This window comes from Crinia signifera, chromosome 3, assembly GCF_055691185.1.
Source record: "Crinia signifera chromosome 3, ASM5569118v1, whole genome shotgun sequence".
Classification (NCBI taxonomy): Eukaryota; Metazoa; Chordata; class Amphibia; order Anura; family Myobatrachidae; genus Crinia; species Crinia signifera.
In genome coordinates this window covers 150,386,919-150,410,147 of record NC_139219.1, presented here as the reverse complement: position 1 = coordinate 150,410,147, position 23,229 = coordinate 150,386,919, and the positions used below count along the sequence as shown (strand labels likewise).

The following is a 23,229-nucleotide window of genomic DNA, read 5'->3' as shown; positions in this document are numbered from 1 at the left end:
ATTAGGTAACGTAATAACTACTTCAAAAAGTCCATTTACAGTACTTTGTTTTGGAACACTGTTACATAATAAAGGGGTATCGATCATATCACAGACAATGTTTAAGTCAATAGGTGGACAGTGACAAAAGGTCGACATGCGTTATAACTTTTTTGTATTAATGTCCACACCTGTGCATCTGGATCCCCAAAGAGTGTACTACTTTGCTCGCCATGCTTCAGCCAGGTGCCTCGTTCTGCATCTGATGCCCTCGGCACACTATAATGTTTTCAATCAGAGGCTAGGGTCAGTGGTTCCCAAACTTTTTAATCACGGCACCTTATTCAGAAATGTTCGATTTTTTTTAACCCTTTGAGTGCCAACATCTCTGTGAGAGATGTTCAAAATATCCGTTAAAAATGCCAGTGTCTTTTTTATATAAATTCAAATAAAAAATGTTGTGCAAAAGATGGTTTTTATTTCCTATATAAGGTAAACATCACAAGCTTGGCAATTTTAATACGTATTTTGACAAATTCACTTGGCACTCAAAGCCTTAAATAAGTTAATTTGGTTTATATGTCATCCTTAGGTTCAGGTATATGGTCAGGGACACTATTTGCTTCTGTTTGCCCAAATATGTTATGATTGGCAGTCACAAATACTGGTTTTGTCTATTATATTGACCATATACAGTACCATTTGAATTTGTCCTGGACTGCACATCCAAGGCACCCTTGCAAGTGTCCTGAGATACCACAAGTTTGGGAACCACTGGCCTATGTAAAGTCTAAAGAGGTCCCCAAAAAATGGAAAAAATCATGAAAAACTTTAGGTATAAACCAGTGTCATGTCTACATTTCGCTTTAGTTGACCTTTTGTCAATGTCGACCTTGCGCATTTAAATAATTTGGTATCAACCTATTAAGTGCCAACCTATACATTGGGGGGGTATTCAAAGTCTGCCAATAACAGTGGAAATATTGTCAGTTAAGGTATTTAATCCCAAACGGGACTCGCCTGCTACAGACCCATCTCCTTACAGAGAAGCGTCTGTATTGTCAGAATTCTTTTTTTCGACAAAATGGCTGCATTTTCACCAATGCTCAGACTTTCCGACACTTGATGGCCATAACATTCAATCCTGGCTGTCGAGTTCTAGTCGAATGAAGCGAAAACGACCTAGGATTTTGACTGTCAGAGCATTCTGACAGTAGAAATTCCGAATTGAATACCCATCATTGTCTGTTAGGTATCCAGGTAATCATAATAAAGAAACTCAGTTCCGGATATTATTTTTTATAGTGATTTTTTTTTATACCAAAGCCCTCTTACAAAGCACATAATTCATTACCAAAATTGTTATTCAATATTACACTATTCATTGTATCTTTGTTATGAGCCTATATAGTATAAAAAAAAGTGTCAATAACAATTTTATAAACCTATAGGTGCCCATACACGGCACAATAATTGGATGCGTTTTGGACTACATCGCATTGGCAAGTATTCAATGCTGTGGGCGAGCGGTGACAGCGAGCAGGGCTTCCTGCTCGCTGTCACCACTCACCCTGTCAGTATTCAACGCACCCCCCCCCCCCCCCTCATACGCCAATCCCCCCTCGCTCCAGAAGCAGCGAGACTCGTGGCTAAATACAGCGAGTTTTCTGCATTAGCCGCGGGTCTCGCTGTTTTGGGGAATTCTTGCCGTCCTGTGATGGCGAAGATTTCCCCAGAACATTGAATAGAGCGAGCAGCCGGCACAGGGGTTAAACAGCGAGGATCGCTGGTTTTCTGCAATCCTCGCTGTTTAACCCCCTCGCCGGCCGCATTGAATACCGGTCATTGCATAAAATGCAATCTGAAGCTAGTTAAAAAAGTATGTGCAGCACATACTGTACTTTTTGAACTTTGCGATGGGATGTGCACGGGAGAGTGCATCGCATCGCACTGTGTATGGGCACCTTATCACTACTGGCATTTATTAAAAAAATATTTGGGGGATAATGGAGCAATATTTGATAAACGCTGGTCCAGAGCACTAAGGCTTCATTTATTGCTATCGGGACAGTTTTATGGAATGTGCACTTGCATGATGTGAAAAAGGATATACTGTAGGATTACTATACACAGTACAAATACATAAGGGTCAACCTTCAGGGGAACATTATACACCAAGAACTAGACACAGGACTCACGGTCACCCCCTAAGGTTAGAGGATAGGACTTTTCCCAACCAGCAAAGGAAGGGTTTCTTTACAGTAAACACAGTTAAGATGTGGAATACACTGCCAGAGAAAGTTGTGATGACAGACTCGTTTAAGAAAGGGTTAGACAATTTTGTTAGCGGAAAAGAGCATCCAGGGTTATAGTGGACTGAGTGCCAGATGTACTGTATCAAGATTTAAAAAGTGGAGAGTGATAAACAACCAGCCAATCAGCTCCTATCGGTCATCTTTCAAAACCAGCCTGTAACATGGCAGTAAGAAGATGATTGGCTGACTGTTTATCACTCTTCATTTTATCACATTTTAAAGCTTGATACATCGGGCCCCTAGAGAGAAATAGGACTGCCATCTTGGGTAATGAGCGATTTCTGGATTAGGGCCAGATGTATCAAGCTTCAAAAAGTGATAAAATGAAGAGTGATAAACAGCCAGCCAATCAGCTCCTGTCTGTTGTTTTTCAAACCCAGCCTGTGACATGGCAGGTGGGAGCTGATTGGCTGGCTGTTTATCACTCTCCATTTTTTCACTTTTGAAGCTTGATACATCTGGCCCTAAAACAGATTTATGGTTGCTTCATTAGGGTCATTTACATATATAAAAGACAGACTGCAGGAGATCCAATATACAGTAGATTGAATTTAGTGACTTCTTCAACCTCATCAACTATATAACTACAGTAAGTGACATGGCCGTCCAGTTTTCATAACTGTTTATATTCTATAATATTGCATAGTGTGTACCCAGCTTCAGAATATCTGTGTCTATGCTCCACACTGAATACATAACATCTTGCTAGTTAATTGCCAAGTGGTTCTGAGATCACAATATGCTTTGGAAAAAGTTGCAAGGCCCATACAAATTTCGGTGACTTTAGGGCCAGATGTATCAAGCTTCAAAAGTGATAAAATGGAGTCGAGTGATAAACAGCCAGCCAATCAATTCCTACTTGCCATGTCACAGGCTGGGTTTGAAAAATAACAGGTAGGAGCTGATTGGCTGGTTGTTTATCACTCTCCATTTTATCACTTTTGAAGCTTGATACATCTGGCCCTTTGAGCTGAAAGTCGCTCAAAACAGTGTGTATGCCCCAGCGATGAGCGGTGAGCGCTGCTGCGCGCTCCCGCATCATCACCGGGAAAGCCGCTCATCTGCTGGTATTACCAGCAGATGAGCAGCTTTGAGGACAGCTTTGCATAGCACTACACTATGCAAAGCCGTCCTCTCCCCACTGACGGCGCTGGGCAGGGGGAAAGCTGCTCAGAGTGCATGCACTGACCAGCTTTCCCCCCAGCGATGAATACGGTCATCGCTATACATACACGCTGGGCATAGTCGCCCAGTGTGTATGGACTATTACAGTAAGAAAATCAATAACATTGGTCAAATGTTTAGTTACACACATTCCAGTAGGATGTATTTCCAGTAAGCAGCTAGAAAATTAACACACCTGTTCATGTACTGTAGTTTACCAGAGAATAACAACATAGCACTTGCAAATAAATATCAGCCATCAAACAACAAAATATGAATACAAAAAAAACATACTTTGTCCTGGCAGGAACACAAAATAAAAACAGAATATATGGTGATGCATAATGCGAGCCCTTCAACTAATCAGCAAGAAAAAAAAAATGCCTCTACAAAGAGCAAGCGTAACAGAAATAAAGAGATTTCCATTATATTCCACAAGGGGGCACACTATACAAACTAAAAATTGTTCTTCTCCAGTTACCATACTTTCCATATTAAATACTGTATCTTTTGAAAAGCAGTAAAAGCAACGCAAGAAATGTATATTAGTAACAGTGGGCCTTATTTTGGTTCATTCTTTCTGACAAAATCCTTCTTAGATGGGTAAAACCATGTGCACTGCAGGTGGGGCAGATGTAACATGTGCAGAGAGAATTAGATTTGGTTGGGGGTTTTACATCAGTGAGATCTATATTGCAGTGTACAAATAAAGCAGTCAGGTTTTTTTTCCCTGCACAGAAACAAAATAACTCCCCCAAATCTAATTCTCTCTGCACATGTTACATCTGCCCCCCTGCAGTGCACATGGTTTTGTCCATCTAAGAAGGATTTTGTCAGAAAGAATGAACCAAAATAAGGCCCAGTATTTTGGATTTTTATAGTTCTAGAGCAATGTTCTGGTGTAATTATTCTAAAAAACAGGATGGACTGTAGGATTGTTGGTTAAATATTGTGGCATCGCTGGTGTTTAATGAAAGACCAAATTAAGTATAGACAAAGCACAGTAAAGAGGTAATGTAATTGTGACTCCATCAGACATTAATAGGTACGCAGATACACCTATCTAGCAGTGTTCATATAACTTTTATCAAGTGTCACCTATATATTGACTTTATTCAATTATTGTTTTCACAAGAGCAGCTGCAGTAAATACAGTTACAGTACTTGTACTTCACTTCCTTTTTTAATGATAAATGTGACTTCCAATATTTTGTTAATAAGACATTAGTCTGCACTTGTGTATATGTCAGAGTTGCCGACTTTGAAAAAATCCTCTCCGGGAGAAGCCCGGAGAGGAATCTTGCATTACTCGTTTTGGGGGCGGGGCTTAAATGTGACGTCATTAAGCCCCGCCCCCATTACAAGAAATAGCCGAAATTACAGTTATCCATGGATGGGGCGGGGCTAAAAAGTCACGATTGTGCCGTTTTAGCTCCGCCCCCTCCCCTGAGACCCGCGGATTGCGGCATATAAATGCCGCGATCGGGGGGCTCAGTGGGGGTCCCCCTGATTCCGGGAGGGTTGCCCACCCTTCCGGGGGCCGGGAGGAAGGACCCGATTTTCGGGAGACTCCCGCAAATTCCGGGAGGGTCGGCAACCCTGGTATATGTCTGCATAACATCATAAACATCATTATTACATCTACTGTATGCTTGGATTTTAGTCCAAATCGAATAGAAAGTGACCCTGAATCACATACATGTACAGCCGCATTCGATCCAGATTAGATCCCTATGCCACGCGCTGTGCAGGCAAGTCTATTTCTGCTTCGATAAGCTCCATTAACCTACCCCCCATCTCTCCCTTCCTGACGGGTCTCGGCGGCTGCCAATTTCTAGCCGATAACGGTGGCCGCCATATCGCAACATGTGTGGACACCATTAGCTAGGCACTTAATTCACCAAACTAGTAAAAAGTGTACAACTGTGCAATTGTCTGCCATGTATCAAGTGATGTGCAAGGCATGGAACTTCCTCTTTAGTGTAGTAGAATTTAGAATATGTCTATGTGCACTCTGCTATACGGTCCTTGTGTCGACAATATCTAGGTGGACAGTTACTAGTTAGAACAGTGGACAGGGAACTCGGTCCTCATTACCCCACACAGTGCTTGTTTTGCTGGTAACCCAGCAGGTGCACAGGTGTAATAATTACTCACAGACACATTTTATAAGGTGTGCAGGTGGAGTTAATTATTTCACTTGTGATTCTGTGAGGAGACCTGCAAAACATGCACTGTGTGAAGGTAATGAGGACCGAGTTCGCTGACCACTGAGTTAGTACCATTAATGGTCAACAGTGACTAGGTCGACACCTGGAAATGGTCGACATCGACAGAAGGTCGACACAAGCTTAAGGTTGACAACGACTTTACAAGTTTTTTATGTTTTTTTTTGTGTAGACCGACTTGGTTCATACTTTACTATCCAAGTGAGCATAGAGTGAAAAGATAATAGATACAAAAAAAGTTAAAAACGTGTGTTGACCTTTTGTGTGTTAAGTCAACCATATCCATGTCGACCTTAAGCTTATGTTGACCTTCTGACAATGTTGAACAAACCATTTTAGGGTGTTGACCTAATCATTGCTGAACCCCGTATACTATAACCGTCCACTCCAGTGCCCTGTAAAAAAAAGCTCCTGTTTTATTGACTCTCATCAGTTTAAGTTATACATTCACTTTGGGTTAAATTCCTCATTTTTCAAGTCCACTATATCCCACTTCCCTCTTGATAGTGTGATGACCAATAATGCAAGCCACTGAGGGACTAATGTAACTATGAGATCTGAGAGAAAGGCTCTGCTACTTGGTTGTAACAAGATGTGTACGTCAGTAAGGGAGAGAGAGCCAGAGAGCATTGTGCTCCATCAGGAGGACCACAGAACCCAGAAAGAGGAAGAGAGGAGCTACGATTCCTCTGTGGGTTGTGGTCACAGTTTAAAGCTACAGCTAACTTAGCAAGACTTGTCAGGGAGCACAGTGTTGGAGAAAAGGTCTGCTGCGACAAGGGTATACAACAAAGCTTGGGCTATTCGCACAGGATCCTCATCTATGAGAGGCAGAAGGGTGGACCCCCAGTAGGTACAGTGACTATGAGAATGTCAATTGTTATCGGAGGTGTGCTACCACTGGACATAAAGAATTGGAGCATATACAGTGAAAGAAGAGTATGTCCGTGTGTGATGCACCTGTTGAAACTCACACGAATAAAAAATAACTTTTATTTGTCATTTAAAGAAAGCGAAATATAAAAAAACACATACAACAAATACACTGTGTTAAAAAGCGGTGGCTCTCTGATCCACTAAACGGTATGGCTATACCAATTCAAATACAGGAATAGTGGGCCGTGATATCCTTATAATGTAATAAAGTAACACAGTGTAATGTCACTGATCAGTTGGCCACGATCCCTAAATAGAAGCGCACTAATTGGTGATCCTAAATATAATAGGACGTGTTCTTGGACAGATGGTGTTAAAGGTCTTCAGTGAATGGTGCATTGGGGTCTGCCTTGACTGCTGTTAACCACAATAAGTCAACCTGATATTTACATACATGTCGTGGTTTATAAGGGTATATCCTCCCGAATAGATATATAGGCTGGTGATAATCACAGTGCGCTAGGTCTAAGAGCGCCTATCACTATTGAGCCCAATTCGGGGTGACTCCTGTATACCTCAATATCTGATCCCCACATGTGCCGATACAGATGTCACCTAAGGTAAATCCCTTCCAAAACAAATATAAAGGCTGGTGATGCGCACTAAAAATGCGGGCGTCTATCACCGGTAAGCCTAGTTATGGGTGGTCACCTAAGGTGTATGTTATCAATAATAATTTATAGTTCACTAATAGGCACCGAAATTAATGCCTTATCTCTTATTTATATACAGAGAATAGGTGCTAGGTCTCTTAATTACCCGCAGAAACGGGAGTTATGTAGAGATTAGCTGGTGAATATAGTAGCTGTAATATCGACACTGTATGTCAGTGTTAATACGGCCAATATGTGGTTGACGTATATCCAGTGATTGTCTGGCAGGTGGGTGGTTAACTTATATCCAAGTGTGTGGCGAGTGATAGTCTGCCTGAAAAACTGTGTACCATAATTTATGGTCCTGATATATATCGACAAGGCAGGTCGTCACTTGTAGGGATGTCGACTTCCAAACAAATATATATTATTGGGCTGGTGATTATTGTAGTGCGCTATATAAGTATGCGCCTGTCACCATTAGGTCTAGTTTGGAGTGACAACCTAAGGTGTGGTCAGTCAGTGATAATTTGACTAAGAACACCTTTAGTAGTCGCAAAAGGTTAACACAGTTTTCCAATTCTCTCAATTACCCGGAAACCGGGAAAAGTCTAGAGACTGTTAGTAACAATATTATAATGATCACTCATGGGGATGAGACAAGTTTCATCTCTGCAGAGTAGGATTAATCTGGTAGTCAGGTGTTCATAGACATAATGGGTGTAAGGTCGACACTTAGTGTCAGCAGCTTAATGGCAGACAAAAAAGCTTTTATTTCACAATGGATAAAGCACACTTAGTCCTGTATACCGTTAAAAATAGTGTATTCGGTACAGGATCGATTGAAGAGCAGTATAAGTATGACATATGCACCATAAACTGAGCTGTCACCGCAGGTAATGCAGTCTACCTCAAATGACAGAGTCACTGTAAGGGTTAATTGGTGTTTAAGTAATGGTCTACCCAAGTAATATGGAGGAGATAACCCCAAAAAACCCTGAAACCGGGTAATGGGAGTATAATGTTATACTGCCCCAAAGACGAGTAGCGATTGTCGGAGGGGTGGGAAGCAATTTCCTGCAGATATGCCTCTGTCAGTTAATGCCTAGTGACTCAAAGGTAGCTGCCGCTGCACAGTGACACGCGTGAGGCTGTCCTCACACTGTCTGTCAGTGCGCATCTAATAGGGATTCCTGTAATAAAAACATCAATCAAAATACATCCTAGTCAATATAGAGATCAGAGAGCGAGACCGCTAGCCTTTCTAGCATAGTTTCTCGATTCTGTCTGAGAGTAGCTTGTCTGAGATCCAGCTCGTTGCTCAGGCTAAATTGGGGAGTAGCATTCATGGATATCTCTGGGTTAAGCATGATTATAATAAAGGGAACCTCAGTTTGGAAAAAACGGGTTGATGGGGTGAAACAAATCAAGACGTTTATAATATTAAAGTCATATGAATATAATATCCGTGCTGAATAGTAAGGAAAGTGAAGTAACTTCACAAACAAATTGGAACACAACAAAGCTTGGGCTATTCGCACAGGATCCTCATCTATGAGAGGCAGAAGGGTGGACCCCCAGTAGGTACAGTGACTATGAGAATGTCAATTGTTATCGGAGGTGTGCTACCACTGGACATAAAGAATTGGAGCATATACAGTGAAAGAAGAGTATGTCCGTGTGTGATGCACCTGTTGAAACTCACACGAATAAAAAATAACTTTTATTTGTCATTTAAAGAAAGCGAAATATAAAAAAACACATACAACAAATACACTGTGTTAAAAAGCGGTGGCTCTCTGATCCACTAAACGGTATGGCTATACCAATTCAAATACAGGAATAGTGGGCCGTGATATCCTTATAATGTAATAAAGTAACACAGTGTAATGTCACTGATCAGTTGGCCACGATCCCTAAATAGAAGCGCACTAATTGGTGATCCTAAATATAATAGGAACTATAAATTATTATTGATAACATACACCTTAGGTGACCACCCATAACTAGGCTTACCGGTGATAGACGCCCGCATTTTTAGTGCGCATCACCAGCCTTTATATTTGTTTTGGAAGGGATTTACCTTAGGTGACATCTGTATCGGCACATGTGGGGATCAGATATTGAGGTATACAGGAGTCACCCCGAATTGGGCTCAATAGTGATAGGCGCTCTTAGACCTAGCGCACTGTGATTATCACCAGCCTATATATCTATTCGGGAGGATATACCCTTATAAACCACGACATGTATGTAAATATCAGGTTGACTTATTGTGGTTGACAGCAGTCAAGGCAGACCCCAATGCACCATTCACTGAAGACCTTTAACACCATCTGTCCAAGAACACGTCCTATTATATTTAGGATCACCAATTAGTGCGCTTCTATTTAGGGATCGTGGCCAACTGATCAGTGACATTACACTGTGTTACTTTATTACATTATAAGGATATCACGGCCCACTATTCCTGTATTTGAATTGGTATAGCCATACCGTTTAGTGGATCAGAGAGCCACCGCTTTTTAACACAGTGTATTTGTTGTATGTGTTTTTTTATATTTCGCTTTCTTTAAATGACAAATAAAAGTTATTTTTTATTCGTGTGAGTTTCAACAGGTGCATCACACACGGACATACTCTTCTTTCACTGTATATGCTCCAATTCTTTATGTCCAGTGGTAGCACACCTCCGATAACAATTGACATTCTCATAGTCACTGTACCTACTGGGGGTCCACCCTTCTGCCTCTCATAGATGAGGATCCTGTGCGAATAGCCCAAGCTTTGTTGTGTTCCAATTTGTTTGTGAAGTTACTTCACTTTCCTTACTATTCAGCACGGATATTATATTCATATGACTTTAATATTATAAACGTCTTGATTTGTTTCACCCCATCAACCCGTTTTTTCCAAACTGAGGTTCCCTTTATTATAATCATGCTTAACCCAGAGATATCCATGAATGCTACTCCCCAATTTAGCCTGAGCAACGAGCTGGATCTCAGACAAGCTACTCTCAGACAGAATCGAGAAACTATGCTAGAAAGGCTAGCGGTCTCGCTCTCTGATCTCTATATTGACTAGGATGTATTTTGATTGATGTTTTTATTACAGGAATCCCTATTAGATGCGCACTGACAGACAGTGTGAGGACAGCCTCACGCGTGTCACTGTGCAGCGGCAGCTACCTTTGAGTCACTAGGCATTAACTGACAGAGGCATATCTGCAGGAAATTGCTTCCCACCCCTCCGACAATCGCTACTCGTCTTTGGGGCAGTATAACATTATACTCCCATTACCCGGTTTCAGGGTTTTTTGGGGTTATCTCCTCCATATTACTTGGGTAGACCATTACTTAAACACCAATTAACCCTTACAGTGACTCTGTCATTTGAGGTAGACTGCATTACCTGCGGTGACAGCTCAGTTTATGGTGCATATGTCATACTTATACTGCTCTTCAATCGATCCTGTACCGAATACACTATTTTTAACGGTATACAGGACTAAGTGTGCTTTATCCATTGTGAAATAAAAGCTTTTTTGTCTGCCATTAAGCTGCTGACACTAAGTGTCGACCTTACACCCATTATGTCTATGAACACCTGACTACCAGATTAATCCTACTCTGCAGAGATGAAACTTGTCTCATCCCCATGAGTGATCATTATAATATTGTTACTAACAGTCTCTAGACTTTTCCCGGTTTCCGGGTAATTGAGAGAATTGGAAAACTGTGTTAACCTTTTGCGACTACTAAAGGTGTTCTTAGTCAAATTATCACTGACTGACCACACCTTAGGTTGTCACTCCAAACTAGACCTAATGGTGACAGGCGCATACTTATATAGCGCACTACAATAATCACCAGCCCAATAATATATATTTGTTTGGAAGTCGACATCCCTACAAGTGACGACCTGCCTTGTCGATATATATCAGGACCATAAATTATGGTACACAGTTTTTCAGGCAGACTATCACTCGCCACACACTTGGATATAAGTTAACCACCCACCTGCCAGACAATCACTGGATATACGTCAACCACATATTGGCCGTATTAACACTGACATACAGTGTCGATATTACAGCTACTATATTCACCAGCTAATCTCTACATAACTCCCGTTTCTGCGGGTAATTAAGAGACCTAGCACCTATTCTCTGTATATAAATAAGAGATAAGGCATTAATTTCGGTGCCTATTAGTGAACTATAAATTATTATTGATAACATACACCTTAGGTGACCACCCATAACTAGGCTTACCGGTGATAGACGCCCGCATTTTTAGTGCGCATCACCAGCCTTTATATTTGTTTTGGAAGGGATTTACCTTAGGTGACATCTGTATCGGCACATGTGGGGATCAGATATTGAGGTATACAGGAGTCACCCCGAATTGGGCTCAATAGTGATAGGCGCTCTTAGACCTAGCGCACTGTGATTATCACCAGCCTATATATCTATTCGGGAGGATATACCCTTATAAACCACGACATGTATGTAAATATCAGGTTGACTTATTGTGGTTGACAGCAGTCAAGGCAGACCCCAATGCACCATTCACTGAAGACCTTTAACACCATCTGTCCAAGAACACGTCCTATTATATTTAGGATCACCAATTAGTGCGCTTCTATTTAGGGATCGTGGCCAACTGATCAGTGACATTACACTGTGTTACTTTATTACATTATAAGGATATCACGGCCCACTATTCCTGTATTTGAATTGGTATAGCCATACCGTTTAGTGGATCAGAGAGCCACCGCTTTTTAACACAGTGTATTTGTTGTATGTGTTTTTTTATATTTCGCTTTCTTTAAATGACAAATAAAAGTTATTTTTTATTCGTGTGAGTTTCAACAGGTGCATCACACACGGACATACTCTTCTTTCACTGTATATGCGAAAAGGGTATGTGTGTGTAGAGACTGACTAACTATCAAATGACGCAGGATCTAGGTATTAAAAGGAAGAGGAGCCCTGTAATGAAGTAAGAGCATGACAAGTAATTGCAATGTACAGTAGGACAGAAATGAAGTAAATACTGTACCTTATTATATCACTATGTATTGTTGTCATGTGTAAGAGTGGATTTAGAATTACAGCAAGCATTGCAGAAGGGTTCATGGTTGCACCTATTACCACCCCCACCCCCCCCCCCCCAACACATACACACACACCTCTGCACCCCAGTCTACAGTATTCATACTTACGTCACCAAGGCTTTTTTCAGCCTTTTCATTCTTCTCCCGGTCATATGCCATTCTTTTCAAAAGCTTCTTCATGGCCTTTTCCTTTGAGGTTTTCTTCTGGTTGACAATGTTTTGTTTTCTTACTTGTGCAACAATAAACTTGGGAATCTGTAGAACAAATAAGAAAACTAAGACATTGCAAATTCGGTTATTGCTGAAATACTCATACTTATTCAAGTAATAGCCCATGACACTTGGGGGAGGTTTTATCAAAGCTTGGAGAAAGTACTAAACAGTCAACATTCTCTTGTTTTAAACACAGGCTGTAAACTGACAGAAGCTTCATTATCAAGCTTTGCTAAAGCTCCCCCTTGACATTAATAAACTGTGTAGCAAGACCCATAAGGAAACGTCAGGGCCATAAACTGCATTGTGTGAGCGATGCCATTGCCCACGGTGCAGGGCCCTGGGTGTGCACAGTTGCTGCTCCATGGCACCAGTATACAGCTTGCAAGGTGCATGGCACCCTGATGTGACTGTCACTGCTGTGCTCTGAGAAGTCCTCTACTTTATGGAACAGGCTACCCTGGCAACCCTACGGTTTAACATGGATTTGCATAACATTTTCAGGTTTTGTTTCCAAATATTTAAGTGCATTTCCCACTCTTACTATTTTTTTTTTATTATTGCATCATCTATATTTAACTCCGGTATTACTCCAGAAGATTTGGCAATCACACTCCATTCTCTGTTGGCCCAAATGCGGTGATGCAGGTTCTCTGTTGCAAGTGCATTGCTATAGTTACACTATGGTCTTCAGTATTTGCTCTTATGTCTACAGTTTTCGATTCCCCGATTCCTCGACCCCATTGTTGGCAATATTTAAACTGTTCCTGGGAGAGCTATCCAATAATGATCAATATATAATGGATCATATTCTGATGACTACTAAACTCCCGATCGCACAAAATGTGTGATCCTCACACATTCCCACTATTGCTCAAGTTGAATGTAATGTTCACTCTCATTCTGAATATTATTTTCCCGGATGTAACGTCAGCGCTACTCTGATTTTACTATGATTCTGTTCTAACTGTGATGTTCCCTTTCTTCTGTCGATTTGCTTTGTCATATTGTTGTGCAATTAGTTCTGATTGTGTGTTTTCCCTACCCCCATCCCCTTTCCTGATTTTTGTACCCGGTTTCCCATTTTTTTTTTTTTTTTTTATATATACAAAACCAATAAAAATCTATTATTAAAAAAAAATTCAGGCAAGCAATGAAGCAAGTCTGTGTGGGCTGTTCGTTGTCAGTGCCAAGAATAAAAGAACAGGAAATACCCACATAAATACACCATCTTTTGACTAGCTCTTTACAGTCTTGATTTTCAGGGCAATGAAGTTGCGTGGCTTGGGAAAATCTGGCAATTAGCCCATAGTCCAGAATTTGTAATTACTGTAGGACACATTGACTATTTTATGTTTAGAATGCTGTGAAAACTAAAATGCAACCACTATATTCCCCATGAAAAAATGTTATGTAAATGAGATGATATAGTGGAAAAGTCATAACACCATAATATTATAATATGATAATATTATTAATAATTATAAAAGTCATAATATAAAAAAATAAAAATTAAACACTCAAATTTAAACTTTGCAGAGTTCTTTGTTGCCAAGGAAAGCATTTAACCATATATCGCTTATTGAGATTACATGATAAAATAATATTGACTCTTGCTTTCATGCACCATTTGGTATTTCTTCACCTATGCTTACTATGGATGACAAGATTCAATATAAACTACAATTCATCTTCACACCTCCCCATATGTGGCTTGGACAGTTTTTCAGCCCATGCAAACAATGCAGGACAACCACTTGTAGTTAAGCATTCACCTACCTGTTCCTGCTTGAACACACTGGTTCCAGGCTACATAAAGAAACATGTGTTTCACCAAATAGTTGGTGCATCCGAGATCCAGTATATTCTAGAGTGTACAGTTCCTTTATAACTTTAGTGTATGTAATGTCTTTATTTTCATAATATTAAAGATAATTACACCTTAGGCATTTAAAGTACACTGTCCAGGCAGCGTATAGCAGACCATTCATGCACAATTGCTATTGTTAGAGGAGTAATACTATGCAGTTTTGTCTAGATCGGACATCAGGGAAACCTCAAAATAAAATATTATATACATACAGTATAGCATAGAGGTTGAAATTGCAACATAGTCCTATAAGACCCATTCTGTACACACTGTAGATGTATAATATTCCCACAAAAACCATATACTAGCGATAACATCTGAGTGATCCTAGCAGCCACTGAGAGAGAGTCCCCAATACTCCCACATTATCAGAGGTAGACAGCATACATTTACATGCATGCCCTGTAATAGCTGACACACAGAATGAAGCAATGCAAGTCTCTCTCTCTCTCTATATATATATATATATATATATATATATATATATATATATATATATATATATATATATATATATATATATATATATATATATATATATATATGTATATATATATATATATATATATATATATATATATATGTATATATATATATAGTTTAAACATTATGGGGCTTGTTATATGGGCCCATTAGCAGTGTTTTGTTTATTTACATCACATACCGTCCAGAGAAGCTTTTGGTATTTGATCATGAAAAGCATGACCGATGCTGTCCGGGCCGCACTTGTCACAGCGCTCTGATCCACAGCTTTTACATGGGAGGAGAACAGATTTGGAGCCATTATCATAGAAACATTCTTCAGAGTCATTTTATTTTGTTCTCTGTGATCCACGACCCTTTGAAGAAATTCGAGAAGAGCCTGAAACAAAAAGGATACACAAGATACTTAATGCCTCACATAGCAGACCCATGTTTATCCATGTGCTTCCAGTTAGTCACTCAGAATAAGCCTATTGTTTGCTACACAAGCAGTATATTCTTATACAAAATAAATATTTTACAATACACAAATAATTGCATTTACTTGACATCTATCTGTCAATTTCGGTACACACCCACTATAAATGAAAATGTAAACTGACCTTCAAAGTGTCTCGGTGTATCTCAGGAAGAAGTATGACAAGGAGATTCAGAGCTTGAAGACGATGCTTTTTTGTTGGGAGGTCTATAAGTAAGAGGAATAAAATGTCACCTACAGAATCATAATACAGCTTGTATTGCATTTAGATTAATGTTAAACCTATATCCTACAGCAGGCCTGACCAACCTGTGTCTTTCCAGCTGTTGTGAAACTACACATTCCATCATGCCCTGACAGAGATTTAGCATTTCCTAATTCCGAAACTGTGACAGAGCATGCTGGGACGTGTAGTTTCATAGCAGCTGGAGAGCCATAAGTTGGCCAGGCCTGACCTACAGTATAGTAATTCTAATGTTTATCACTATCCAGAAAATAAAACAATATATGAAATGTTACTTCTGCTTATTTTCCTCTAGCAGCATTGCCCATCGCTGCTCATGAGATAATTCCACAAAGATCTGTGTCTTGATTCCGATATGCATTCAAATGCATATGCAGCTTCTGTTTAAAAATATGCAAAAGTCGCAGCCACCTGACATTATACAGAGACTCCATCAACCACTCTGCAAATCCCGCCATCCATTGCAGATTAGTCAGTTATTGAAGTTCTGAGTAGCCCTATGGTCACGCTGCATGGCCAAGAAAGTTAGACGGCACAGACAGTGCACCTATGCATGAGATCCCAATCATGATCCCAAAATGGTCACAACATGCCAGAATTTTTGCCACCACTTACCATTACTGCCCCCAATTGGACCCTGCCTGTAAAACAAGTTGCAAATACAGCCTATGTGACTGCCGTCAAAAGACTACAGTGGAAGATGAACAGATCATCGCTCAACTATGAAAAAAATGGTTTTGCATAAATCTGTGTTTCAGGCCCACAATGCGTCATTAGCCAGCACTCTATCACATGCCGTAGTGCTGTCTGTTGATGTAGAAAAAAGAAAACGTTGGATCACCCTTGGGCGCAGCTGCTACTGGATATCAAACACTTGATGAGGAGACACCACTCCTCTAACAACACATCTACTACACAAAATTTTCAAGTGGACATCCTATAGCGCTCTAAACACACAAAGTACATAAAATATACACAGTACTTCCCTTTTGAAACTTCTAGGGCAATTGGATGGAACAGGTGATCCTTTTAATCAATTTTTCATTGTTGATTTGCCATGTAAAACAATGGAAACAGAGGGATCATGTGATTAATAAGCTGTCCATACATTCAATGGGTAAGTACACCCGTGTGGATTTTCATGGGATTCTGTGCAGATGTTATTCCTCCACCAAAATGGGATGTATAGATGAGCGTACCAAAGACTCACATCAAAGATGTGCTGGTTAAACACATAAAGGTATCTTTTATATGCGTACCCCAACTCACAATAAGTGGATGTAGTATTCACACATAAAGGTATCTTTAGACTGTAGTGGGTAAACCAATGTAGCCACCGAGATGCGTACCCCAACTCACTGAATGAAAGGCTGTAACGTTCACATCAAGGTATCTTTGGGACCACTCAGTAGATCAAAAAAGCTTTTAATGTCTTCCACATCCAGAAGTACATAACATATAAAATGAATAAAAACAAGGTAATCACTGTGACTGCCAGTAAGGGAAAAAGACAATGGCGAAGTAGGAGTTCTACAACCTGGAGGGTTTTCCGGATAGTCCACCAGGTAGAAGTTTCAACCAAGTTTTTCCCTTACTGGCAGTCACAGTGATTACCCTGTTTTTATTCATTTTATATGTTATGTACTTCTGGATGTGGAAGACATTAAAAGCTTTTTTGATCTACTGAGTGGTCCCAAAGATACCTAGTACTGTGTATATTTTATGTACTTTGTGTGTTTAGAGCGCTATAGGATGTCCACTTGAAAATTTTGTGTAGTAGCTGTCTGTTGATGTGCTCGGAGCAGTAATGTGTCTACTAATAATCATGTGTAAGAAAAAGGATAGCATAGATGGGATACATATAGCTCAACTAGGACTATCGATAAAATCTAAAATAACCAGACACTAAAGGGGGGTATTCAATGTCAGGCATTGTTTCTATCAGGGGAAATAGCGCCCGCCACCAATGCTGCCGTTTCAGACAGTCGGATCGGGTTTGTCGAAAACAGCCGTCGATTGTTGAATTCACGTCAGTTTCTCAAAATCAACGGTCGTTTTCACCATCACGCCCCCTTTTCGCCTCTCGACAGACAGAACATTTAATTCCACCTGTCGAGTTGCAAGCTAACTGGCCAAAAACATTCCGGAAATTCTGACAGTCGGGACGTTTCCGACAGTCACAATCCCACATTGACTACCCCGCTAAGTGGTATATTTACTAAGATGGGCGTTCTATTGAAGATGGGATGTTGCCCACAGCAACTAATCAGATTCTACTTCTTATTTTTTAGCACATTCTAGAAGATAATAGAATCTAATTGGTTTCCCAAACAACACCCCATCTACATTAGAACTCCTATTTTAGTAAATAAAACCCTAAAAATGAACTGGTAAATAAGATTAATTTTAGTGCAATGTTTAGCAGTTGAAAAAAATATAAAGTGTTCAGAATCAAAAAGTAAAAGGTTTAGATGTAAAAAAAAAAAAAATGCTACTGACCAGATATTCATGTAAAAGATCTGTGCATTATAAAATAATAATATATGTATGAGTGGAGAATGTATTTGGGCTTTTATCCAGTTTCTGATAAAGGTTATAAATCCCACAGCGGAAAGTAATCATATACCGGTCATCTAATGACATTACTTGAAAGAAAAATCAAATAACTTGCTATTTATCGTATGGCAGGAAAGAAACAAATAGCTTCTGTGTATAATAGTTAAACGATATCATTTCTATTCACATGGTCAACATTTCCACTAACCGTTTAATCTCATGACCTGCAGTAGTCATGTTCGAGCAGTGATGTAATCAGTGTCACAATGTCATGCAATGTCATGAGAAAGAGTAGGCACAAGGAGGCCCAGAAGCCTTAGCTTTCAATAGCTGCTTTATTCTCCAATTAAATGTTCTTTGAAATAAGTGTCTTAGAATTATAATTGGTACAAAAATCTAATTTCATAATAAATATGCTAATAATATTAAAAAGATAATGTATAAGCCATCAAGTATAAAAGATCTCCTGGTGAGATATCATGACATGCATTGAAAAAAACAGAACATTGAACACAATTAAACATTTAGATTATCTCACACTGCACAGAATGGAAGGCTTTCATGTATTCTACTGTGAGCAGCGGCAGAGGGAGCTCTCGAATGAAGAATTTCAGTAAACTGGCTGCATCATGCTGCTTCACTGTATTCCAGTTGAATGTTCCCTCATAAAACTTGGCTTCCAGTTCCTGGCATAAAGACTGTAACACAATGGGAAGGTTGATCAGGAAAATTAATTAAAATGCTTATATAACAAGTGTAACTTGCCCTATTGTTGAATATACTACAACTAATCATTAGCTGGAGATCAACAATAATATTTCATTCTAAAAATAAAAACAATGAAATAACTGGAGAATACTCTCATTCTTTGGCGACCTTAGGAAGTCTGAGATGGGCCATACAGAGACTGTCTGTACTGCGAGAGGAGTCTGGGACTATTTTCCAAATTTCAGAAGATAATGTAAGCTCCTGCACTTTCCTTTTGTTATGATTTATAGGTGTTACATCACTCATGTTTAATAAATTTGAATACACTATGATCACTCTACATTCTCTTTGGGGCTATGCACAGAAGGAATTTGAAAATAACTGGGCAAAAAATGTCATTAGGAGGTCATCAATCAAAGTATATCATGCCAAATGACATGATATATGGGAACTTCTTTTTAAATAACAAAGAACACTGTAAATCATGTTTTATTACCTTTATTCTTGAAGATACTCCAGGTATTCGCAGTACACCTTCTGTGTCCAATCCTCCATTCTCTATTAGGCCAATCAACTAAAAGTAGACAATAAAAATATATTTTTGATTATTAATTACATTTTTAACACATTAATTCAATCTTAATATTAAACCTTATATTGCAAATAGTATCACTTTATTTTAGAACTTTTTATTGTTGGAAATATTTGAAACAAAATCCACTATAAAAGCACTATAAAATGATTTGGAAAAGTAAAATCTTAACCAAGTAACTACAGTAATAACTTAACTATGACCTTGCAATTAACAACACCATTACAGCGAGGAACAGATTTACATACAATTATTATTTTCACACCTTCACTGATGAAAATCCACTTCTCTCATTTTACAAATAAATACAAGAATACCATCTTCATTACTACTATAACATACTACTATTTCACTCTGTGTGTAAAGGTGCATACAGGCTGGGCGTTTTTGCCCAGTGATTATTGGGGGAAAAAAAAAATCGCTTGGCAGAAAGCAACTCAGTGCATACACACCGAGTGATATTCAACCATCTAAGCGATTTTACCAGGGGTGGACTACATTCCATAGCAGGACGCTATGGAAAACCATCCACTCCATCGCCCATCTGCTGGTAATACAACCTCTCATCGCCAGGCCATACACACTGGGCAGCTTTTTGAGCTGGAAGCAGCTCAAACGGTAAAACTGAGCTGCTTTCCGCTCAAAATCGTCCAGTGTTTTGCTTCTCACATTAAAAAAAAAGAATAAAAAAAGAGTACATACACTTTGAAATATTAGTGGAACTTTGGTGCCTGTAATTTTCTTCTGATCTTGGTCCAGTAAGATGGATAAAGGTACCCGAAAAACACCAGACTCTAGATAAAAAAATAAATAAAAAAAATACATTACAGTATATATAAGTTATTGGAACACTCATGAACTATGCATTGTGCATATAGTCTATGTGTACGTACTATATTGTAAATGATTTGCTCTCCAGCTGGTCATTAACGATGTCCTCCTTTGTCTGTATATGCAGCTCAGTGTTGACTACATCGCCAACAACTGCATGTTGATTTCCTCACTGAACGATATAGATCAGTGCATATGCACTATATCGTTTGACCAGAAGTTTAAGGGAAATCACTGATGACATTGTTTATAGACGATATTGTCTGATGTGTATACATTTTTAGAATTGATTTGAAAGTGATTGGACAAAGAGCAGAAATCATGTGCACTTCTGGCCTGTCCCACTGCAGATCTAAACGAATACAGGAGCAGGGCTTTTAATTTACAGATTTTACACTACAGTACCTCCTAGCATAGCCAGATTAAGGTAGGGATGCAGGGGATACTGTATCTTGGCCCAACCCTTTCAGTAGGTCCCTTGTGACTAGCTCTCCTGATTCTTGTCCCAGCATGTAAGTAATGTAGAGTAACACAGATGATACAGTAGATTTTATTTTTCTACAGTATGTTTATTTTAAGGCTTTTTTTAGTTGTCTATGTTCCACTATAAGAAAACTTAATACAATTATTGCCCCTTCTAGAATGTTGAGGGATATGCACAAATATAAATACCTTTCCCTGGTATCCCCTGTCTTAATTGCCCCAAGCCCAGCCAACTCCAGTCCTCGAGAGCTACCAACAGTTAACGTTTTCCATGTCTCCTCACAGAATCACAAGTGAAGTAATTAGCTCCACCTGTGAATCTTTTAAAATGTGTCAGTAATGAGTGCACCTGTGCATCTGCGAGGTGACTACCCCTGCCCAAGCCTGTTGCCAAGTTGCCCAACATTCCAATCCATTGAAGATCGCATACAGAGAGCTACAAATAGCTCAGTGTGTATTGCGTATGCACTGATCGGATAATTGCTCAGAGGATCAGAGTGTTTATCCACTTTGTCGAGTGATCGGCATAGTGTGCACCAGGCTATAGTGAAGTGCTTTGAGGCTGGCAATTAACACAATACAGATTACAGTCCTCCTTTATTTTAACACCAGTGGAACATAATTAGAGGCCCATTTATCAATACATTTTAGCTATTTAAAACTTGATGCGTATGATAAATGGTGCGCCAATCAATTAGCTCCCAAATGTCTTTTTTCAAACATATAACATGTCAGGAGCTGATTGGCTGGAGCATCATTTGATATCCAAAACTAAAGGAAAAATGAACCCATAGTGCAGAGAATTGGTTAAAACTGTGAAACATTCCCCTTGCATGGTAGAAGGCCTCACATTGCTTGTAGCTTTCTAGTGACTGACAAGTGGTGTATTACTTTTGTTTCTTTATGAAAAATACAGATAAAGTTTGAAGCCTCTTCCATCATAATGCAACAAGAGAATGTTGCAAAAGTGACCACTGATCTGCTTAATGGGCAGCAGTCAAGCTTCTGCTATATATTTGCCTATATGTTGGAAGCGTAACTGTGACAAACAATGGATGAAGCAATTACCTCTAACTCTTATTTTGGCGGCTCGTTGGAGTTTGAGTTCTGTGCCCAGGACATCATACAAAGCAGTCAGCTCAATCAGCGCTAGAGAAGTCACCTTCTTCATATCTTGTGGTGCCAAGTCCCCAATCTTTGTGATGCCAGTTTTGTCTTGTGGAAGTCTGTAGTTCTGAAACAATGATTTTTTGTCAATTCTAGGGTCGATAATAAAGAGACCATTTCTTGTTATTTTCCTGGTTACCACAGGGAAAGTGGGAGGGGTGGAGGGAATTTAGAAGCTTTTATTCATTTTGAGCTGTGGTGAAGTATTATAAAGTAAGAGGAAAAAAAATTCATATTTATGCAGCAATATAATATAGTAGGTCATAGTCAGTAATGCACCTATCAAAACTTTCCCAGAGAGACTACAAAATCTTAATTTGTATAGTTTGGAGCAGAGAAGGGAAATGAGGGACATGATAGAAACTTTCAAACATATCAACGCTTTAACAAGATACAAAAGGGAAACATTCTTCAAATAAAGAGAAGTATTAGAACATGAGGATATGCACTGAAACTAGGGGGAGGTACTGTAGGCTCAGGGAAAATTGGAGGAAAAATTACTTCACAGAAAGGGTAGTGGACAAGTGGAATAGCCTCTCATCAGAGATGGTAGAGGCTAAGGTAGCAGAGCAATTTAAACATGAATGGGATATACATAAATGCATCCTTACAAAGAAGGATCAAATGGGGTTTGAGGTTACAATATGGTAAAAAAAAAAAGGGTCCAACTAAACGGACTTAATGGTTCTTATTTGCCATCAAATTATATGTTTCTATGTACTGTATGCTTGAAATGTTGGGTCTCCCCACAATGTAGTGCAGTAACACAAACGGAACGCATTTTTGCTTTTTCCTGAAACACCAACACCAAAACATTGTCTACCTTATATTTTTTGGACAGGCTGGAAAATCTTATATACAGTATACAGAAATGCCTTCTTTGTGCTGCACTTTTGGGCCTAATTCAGATGTAGTTGGAGTTGCTATTGCTGCTGCTTCCTGTGAAGCAGTAGAGATAATTTTGTTTGGTGATGCAGGAGGAGATGTCTATTTCAAATAGGCGCCTCCTTCTGCAGTAGTGATCCAACCTGTGTCCTACTGTCCATGATGCCATGCAATCTGCCTGTCCCAGAGGGCAGGAAATCTCCGTCCTATGATGGATGATGGGTGATGTCCAACCTCTTCCCAACATATAAACAGAAGCAACAGGTCTCAGTTTTCACAAATAGAGGCCGCCACCACCCTCCAGATGGCAGCAGACTGTCACTGATTGAATCTCCACATCCTATATTGTAGGTTCAATTTAAGAGCATGGAAATGGTCCAACA

At 39.5% G+C, this 23,229-nt stretch overlaps 1 protein-coding gene across 1 annotated transcript in view; it reads right to left on the bottom strand.

The window, feature by feature from the left end:
• The window catches only part of ARHGAP18 (Rho GTPase activating protein 18), a 109,065-nt gene that overhangs the window by 5,892 nt on the left and 79,944 nt on the right, over positions 1 to 23,229 (bottom strand). Inside the window, exons 6-12 of the mRNA XM_083176747.1 lie at positions 21,863 to 22,028; positions 20,183 to 20,274; positions 19,385 to 19,462; positions 18,719 to 18,878; positions 15,505 to 15,587; positions 15,084 to 15,281; positions 12,445 to 12,591 (exon numbers count right to left, since the gene is read on the bottom strand). Coding sequence (XP_083032873.1) covers positions 12,445 to 12,591; positions 15,084 to 15,281; positions 15,505 to 15,587; positions 18,719 to 18,878; positions 19,385 to 19,462; positions 20,183 to 20,274; positions 21,863 to 22,028 — 924 coding nt within the window. The remainder of the gene's footprint in view (positions 1 to 12,444; positions 12,592 to 15,083; positions 15,282 to 15,504; positions 15,588 to 18,718; positions 18,879 to 19,384; positions 19,463 to 20,182; positions 20,275 to 21,862; positions 22,029 to 23,229) is intronic.